The 7,695-nt window shown below is 42.5% G+C and overlaps 1 protein-coding gene across 1 annotated transcript; it reads left to right on the top strand.

Moving 5' to 3' along the window:
* The first annotated feature begins 286 nt into the window (after positions 1–286).
* Positions 287–7,343, top strand: zmynd19 (zinc finger, MYND-type containing 19). The gene is made up of 6 exons (XM_080742715.1): positions 287–425; positions 2,289–2,348; positions 2,461–2,567; positions 3,192–3,332; positions 6,638–6,818; positions 7,159–7,343. Exons 1-6 carry the CDS (start codon positions 375–377, stop codon positions 7,300–7,302), a joined length of 684 nt encoding a protein of 227 aa, XP_080598841.1. The 5' UTR covers positions 287–374; the 3' UTR covers positions 7,303–7,343.
* Positions 7,344–7,695: the final 352 nt, after the last annotated feature.

The raw sequence follows: 7,695 nt of genomic DNA, 5'->3' as shown, positions 1-7,695 counted from the left end.
TCTATGGGTTGAGTAGTCAAAACAAATTGTAAATGCATGGCGCTCAGAGTGCTCTGTGCTCGTCTTACTTTGAAGTCCGCTGATCGGAAACCCGACCGTTACAGCAGTTTACTTGACGCAAGTCCCCAAACGTTGTTCGTCTTCCTTACGCCAGTAGCGGTGTGTGTCAGTAGTGGGGTTTCACTGCTGCTACTGGAGTGTAGAGAACTAGAAAAACGGGCAAGTGGGAAGGAAGGCTGAACCCATTAAACCCACAAACTGGCATCGCACTGGGGCTGAGGGGGGTCGCCCTGACGAGTTCTCAACTTCAACATCGTTCAAGTGGATCATAAGTTGAGCTGCCGTGGTGTGACCATCTGCGATCTCTCTCCCCAATGTCGGATTTCAAGCTCGGGATCGTTCGACTTGGCCGTGTGGCCGGGAAGGTGAGCCGGATCCGAGGAGGGCTGCCATGTGCGACGAGCAAGAGGAGGGCCCGCGCGTGATCACAGTAGCGCACATAAACTCGCCGTTGGCGATGCTTGTTGACCAAACGGTTCAATTGCAAACAACCGCTGTTGATACGGCGCCCGTGCAAAATGTTCTAGACCTCGTACAGTTTGTATTTCAGCGGATTAGCGATGCAGCGCGCCGACTCGACTTGATTTTTCCTCCATCTCCGCTAAAGCTAGCGCAGACCGGGAACAATTCGATTTAGCCAGTTTGACACGTCCGGTCTTGAGGGTGTCGGCGGATACGGAAACACCATGGATGTGACCCTATGGATGTGGCGGATACGGGTTTTCTAGTAGGCGGGCTCTAGAGCGGATAGCTCTGTTTAAAGTGGGTCGGAAACCAGGCTTTCCACAGGTACTGTCTGCGGAGAGCCTGCCTGGTGACGCGAGGTTTAAAGCTAACATCAGCTAGCCAGCGGCTAACGTTAACCCTTAATTACGTTATATCCACTATCTTTTGTGTAACGCGGCAGGGCTCTGGTATAATAATATGATAAAACATGGTTTACGCTTCATGGCTCAAACTGTCTCCACACATATGATTTTGATTAACCTTTACTCAAGTTGCGCCATATATGCATTGCAGACTGCACATTGAAATCCTGAGTGGTGCTTAAACACTGACTGAGTGTATGTCTGTAACTAACGGGTCCATTTGGTACTTGTACATCAATGATCAGCTTCCCCATCTGCAGAGCATCACCGATTTTACCACAGTTAACGTTGGTTACTACTGACCAGTAGACGTTTGCTTGACACATTTAATTTAACACTGTAAAAATACTTGTCCTATAAAAAATATGAAATTCAATGTCACTCAAAACGCTTGTTTCGGTCCCACTGTAGCATCCAGTCTGCGTTGAATTATTTAAGCAACGGTGCACGGTTTCCTCAGAGATATTCGATGTTGGTATATTGCTGTGTTCTGTATGTGATAATGTGCCCTTCCTTCATTTCTAGTACATTTAAAGATCTGATCCACTTGCACTGAGACTTGAGTCACAATGTATATGTCTTGTAGGAAGCCCATTGTATGTCCCCATCTGCTTTGTAAACATGAGGATCAGGGGTCTTCAACGATTGTATAAAAACCGTAACTTATGTAGATTTCATAAATAACTTCATTTGCTGTATGGTTTGGTTTTTGCTTATTTCAGCCATTTATAGGAGTAGTTCACCCCCAAAATAACCTTTTTTCTATCCATACTCACCCATGGAGACTTGAGTTGTATAATATTTTTTGTTTTTGTCACATTTCTAAGCCAATAACTTCATTATAATAAATGTAGTGTACCCCCATTGTTTCCTGATGGAGACCCAAATGCATTCCGGAATGGCCCTACAAAGCTTCGGAATGTGACAAAAACATAATATTGAACTCAAGTCTCTATGGGGTGAGTAATCAATAGGGGAAAAAAATATTTTGGGGGTGAACCCTTTAATCACTTAAACCCTCAATACTTATTAAACTTGACCTTTGGCTCTGACATTTTCAACCTCTACACCAAGCCACTTTACCAAAAATACCCAATCTACGTTGTGAGCTTATTAGATTGTCTATTTTCAGCTAATGTTCCCCGCAGAATAGGGATGCTAGTCAGTGGTTGGCGCACAAAGATTCAGCTGCCCCCCTTTAGTAACTCTGAGGACCCCCTATGGGCCACAGGCCCCCTGTTGAACACCTCTGATGAAACCTGTTTTAAACATGCCTTCAAGGTGCTCTTACAGTTGTTAGACTTATTAGGGTTTTAGTTGTTTTCGTTTAGTGCAATAAAGAAAATGTTTCTGTTTCAGACTAAATACACACTGATTGATGAACAAGACATACCGCTGGTGGAAAACTATGCGTTTGAGGTAAATGGATTTGCATATTACTGAACAGATCTGGGTTAGGTTTTCCAGCTTTGTTGTATACTATATAATAGTGTATTTTCGTGTTCAACATTTGCATTGATATCACTTGTAGGCACGCATGGAGGTTGATGCGGATGGCAATGGGGCAAAGATCTTTGCCTATGCCTTTGACATTGGTAAAGGGCGATGGGCAGGCAGGCCACTACATGAGCTGCTCTGGTGAGTTGATTAATTAATACATATACTGTATAGTGCGCCACAGTGGCCAAATCAAGTTGGGCTCTATACAGGAGGAAAATACCCCTATTTAAGTAGGGTGTGAGGGGTCTAACTAGGGGTTTGTCATGATGCTGAATCCATTGCAAGCATTTGTTTTGCACAAAAAACATTCCATGGGCTAAAAATGGCCCCAGAAAATGATGGTTTGGTGATGAAAACTGATGAGTCATCACTTTTCACAGTTTTTGTGGGCGTTTTCTGGGGCCATTTCCTCCGTCAGCTACTTTTGCTGTTTTTTAAAATTTCTGAAAATGTTTTCCTATAACGGCATGCACAAAATAGGAATGGCAGGTTGAATGTGGCTAATAATTTCTTTTTTTATATTATATCTTTTTGGCTTTTTGCCTTTTATTGATAGATTACAGTTGTCTGACAGGAAATGCGGAGAGAGAGAGAACGAGAGAGTGACACGCAGGAATGGTCGTCGGGTTCGGGAGTCGAACCCACGACACGCTGTCAGGCTGCGTCAGTATTCTGACTAGCTGCCCGGGCCCTTTTAACCGCTGTTATTCTGCAACTTGTAGTCTGACAGATCATTCTAAATGTGCATATATTTTTCGATAGGGAGAAGCACAGAGGAGGCATTGCCCCCAGTTTTCAAGTGGTCCACATCAACTCTGTGACAGTGGACAACCGTCTGGACAATTTGCGCCTGGTTCCAGTGGGCTGGAGCCCCAAGCCTGAGGAGATCTCCAGCAAGCAGAGGTAAGTAGTACCACAGCTATTCTGTGTTGCGTTAGACTTGAACCACTTTAACCATTATTTTATGCTTCAGCTATTGAAAAATAGCAAATGTACAAGCTCAACAGCGTGGCACTGTGCCGTGCGGCAAGCTTGTAGATCCGCTATTTCTGAAAAATTGTGAGTCTATTTTGACCCGATTCTATAAATGTCTTTTAAATCCTTCTTCTAAATCAGTGGTTCTTAAACTTTTTCATGTCAATGGACCCTCAAAATATTTCTCCAGGGACCCCAAGAGGCAGATGAGTTAAAAAAGTTTGCTTTGAAAAAAATATATATTCAAAGATTTGCAAAAATGTTCACGATGTTTCAAAAATAGCAGATCTACAAGCTCGCAGTGCGGCACTTGGTGCAGCATTGTTAGCTTGTATATCTGCTATTTTTCAATAGCTAAAGTTTAAAATAATGGGTTAATACTAGTCTAAAATTGCTAGACACATCTTCTGAAATGACACTTTCCTAATATTGTATAATCACCGGTAAAACATCCGTATGATGACAAACTGTCTTTTCCGTGCCACAATTGCCATTAACAACACTTGTGTTCGATGGAAACTATCACATTATCAAACATGCTAAAATAGAGTTTGGTGTTAGAATGGGTTTGTATAGGAAGGGGGCGTGTCTGATAAAATGAATATCAAATATCTAAATACTGAATCCCTTTAATTTAAAGTCCCTCTCTCTCACTAGTTTCCACTGCAGTTGATTTTAATTTTTTTACATTCCTTTTGTCACATTCCTAAGACAAAAATTTGATTTGAGTAAATTTACCCCCAGTGATGTCATTGCGTGTGCATCCCGCATCAAAAACTCATTCAAGTCACCCAGGGAACGAATGGGGGTAAATTTATTGTTATCACATTTTTGTCTTGTCTTGTGACAAAAAAATAAAAATATTATTGAACTCAAGTCTCCATGGCGTGACTAATCAATAGAAAAAAAGTCATTTTGGGGGTGAACTACTCCTTTAAAGGGGAAGACCACCCATTTTCAATATTGAAATATGTCATTTATATACCTTAAAGGAGTGTGGAAATAGAAAAAAAGTTCCCCCCCTTCTGTGTTGCCTAGAACTGGAGGATTGATTTTGGGGTTTGTATTGTAAAGTACAATGTGTGATGTCATCAAGTTGTAATTTACAATACAAACCCCAAAATCAATCTTCCAGTTCTAGGCAACACAGAAGAGGGGGAACTTTTTTCCTATTTCCACACAACTCCTCTAAGGTATATTAATGACATAGTTCAATATTGAAAAAGTGCTTCCCCTTTAAGCACTTTCCAAGGGGGCGGGATTTGATTTCCCTAAACAATCATGAGAGATCAACGTATCCAATTCTCTCAGTAAACTGTGTAGTTTGGGCCTTCGTTAACCAAAAATCATACTACATTATTTCAAGTGTGCGACAACATCCTTTTACCTGAGGGGACGGTTGCCGGAATGTGTTGTGCTGATCAGTCGGTGAACAACCTGTCGTGTGTTTCAGTTCAGTAAGTGGTTGTGCCACACAGGCGGATCTTCAGCCAAGCACTGAACAAAGTGTTGAACAAATCATTTGAACGAAACCTTTTTCTGAATTTGACTGAATCATTCACTACACACTTTAATTCCTAACACTGGTTATTATTACTCCTCACTTGTCACCTCAGCTCTTGTACACAGCTTGACAACAGCACGTAATTGGCTAATTGTTTGACCCATCCCCAGCCCGTCACTAATTGGCAAATCACTTTTTCAACTGGGAAAACTGCTGGTTCAAAACATATCTGGCAGAGACCAGAGAATCAGTCCACTCGGTTGTTTCTTAAGTTGTTCAGGGTTAATTGTTGGTTTGATCTTGCTTTTTTGTTTCCGGTAGCTATTCTATTTCCACTTTTGACTACAACGTACCCCTCTTGGTACAACATGATGTAATGTGACACATTCAACAAATCACTATTCAACAGCATGCTGTGTGTATAGATTGCTTATCAGACCACATCACACTGACATCATGCAGGCATGTGCGTGGGCAGGTTGAGAAAGAACCTGCCCACTCATAAGACACAATGGAAAAGAAGGCATGTGTACACTTCAATGCATTCCATTGAATAAAGGTTTATTTTAGTTATTCCCACCCCGCACTGTGACTGCACAACCCCGGGTCGTCTTTAAATACAGTAGCATAAATGGACCAATTAATAACTAGACCAATTCACTCCAATTAACACAAACAACAAACAGAAGCACAAAGCAGAGCGCACGCTAGTAGCTACGCACGCTAGTCTGTGATTACTCTGTTGGGGTGAGGGGAGCAGGAGGTGACGGACACACTTGGCTATACCACTGTTTTTAGCAATAAATGAGCTCCGGGTCTGGAGACCCGTACTAGACCCAGAGATTCAGTTGAAAAGAAGTGACTGGTGACATCACATGTATCGGTGGTGCTGGGTGGCGCGTGGCAGTTTGCAGCCAGCCACGTTGGCACTTGGCACCTGGATAATCATGTCAAATCACTCACAGAAATATTGCAAAACTCCGAACCATCATATCCCACTCTGAACTTTAAATGTCCGTCCATGCATTTATTTCATCCAGGCTAGATTACTGTAATTCAGTTTTTACCTGTCTCAACAAAACATCCATTGACAAATTGCAGCTGGTTCATAACGCTGCTGCCAGGTTACTCACTAGGTCAAAAAAAGTCATGTCACATCACTCCCATTCTAGCCTCTCTGCACTGGCTCCCGGTACACTACAGGTTCCATTTCAAAATCCTCCCTTTAACTTTTAGAGCAATTCATGGCCGAGCCCCTATCTACATCACAGAACTTATCCGTCCTAACCCTACCACTCGCTCACTCAGATCAGCAGTCAGCACCTCCTTGAGGTCCCTTGGACCAATTTAGTAACAAAGGGCGAGCCTTTGAGGCGATGGCCCCAAAGCTCTGGAACGCCCTCCCCCTGGACCTTGTTCTTGTGTATTCTCTGTTACTGATAGGTGTTTTTAATTTATTCTCTTTTATTGATTGGTGTATTCTCTGCAACTGTAGAGCTTACTTACTTTTTTATTGTGTATCTCTGTAACTCTGCAACTGTAGAGCTTACTTTTTTACTGTGTATCTCTGTAAAGCACTCTGTGCATTCGTGCTGTGAAGTGTGCTATATAAATAAAGGTCATTCATTCATTCATTCACTTTGTGTAGTGGATGCTTTTTCTCAGTATCCACCTGTAATGTATTTTCACTAAAATATCCACCTGTTCTTTCTCTGTTTTCCACCTTCAGAGAGCAGTCCTTGTATTGGTTGGCCATCCAGCAAGTGCCAGCTGACCCAGTGGAAGAACAGTACCTTGAGCTGAGCCGAACGCGCTATTACAATGCCAACGGGGAGCTAGTGGAGGAGGAGGAATGCTCATGCACCTATTATGAGTGTCACTACCCTCCTTGTTCACTCATTGAGAGGAGGGTACGTATCCTCACTGGCAGTCTTTAACAAAAACATCTTGGATGATGTTTAAGTCATTTATTTTAATGTTTTCAAATCAAACAGTGGTTTGATTGCATAAAATGCATCAGTAACATGGCTTGGACAAAGAAATAACTACACAATTATATTTAGGGTGTGGATTAAATATCTTAAGCAAGTTTCAATTAAGCAAGTTTGATGTTCCAATTACTTCCTTGAAATTACAACAAACTGCTGTATGCTTTGAAAAGTTTTCAGCGGTAACGTGTCCACTTGATAATTTAGCAAATTGTATGTTGATCACAATTGAAGGTGATCTTGTTTTCATGCCTCTCCACAGCTCAGAGAGTTCAACATCTGTGGGCGCTGCCAGGTGGCACGTTACTGCGGCTCCCAGTGCCAGCAGAGGGACTGGCCTGCCCACAAGAAGCAGTGTCGTGAGCGCAAACGGGTGCTGGCCCTGGAGTCCGAGCCTGAACGATGATCCCCTCCCTCCATTCTCACCAGGAAGAGGAGAGAGAGAGAATGGGGGGAAGGATTAGACTTGTGGGAGGGGAGGGGACGGGGGACAAAGTGCAAAAATGAGAAAAAATAAATAATAATCTGCTGACAAGAGACTGACGAAGGACAATGTTGGTTGGTTGATGGGGTGATTGGGATTGAAGAGATGGAGGAGAATAAAACAAAAAGACAACTACCACTTCCCAGAACTGGTAAATCTCCATAGCTTGCTTCCCGTGTGGATGGGGATGTTTGGGAAACCTTATTATTATATTATTATTAAAATTATTATTATTTTTTCTTGAGGTTGGAGATCCTCGAGCTCCACCTGCTGCTATGGATTTGTATTGTGAGGTGAGGGAGAGAAGTTGTTCCA

This window comes from Nannobrachium achirus, assembly GCF_963921795.1.
Source record: "Nannobrachium achirus genome assembly, chromosome: 15".
In the NCBI taxonomy this organism is placed as follows: Eukaryota; Metazoa; Chordata; class Actinopteri; order Myctophiformes; family Myctophidae; genus Nannobrachium; species Nannobrachium achirus.
This window is presented reverse-complemented; position numbering and strand designations above follow the sequence as displayed.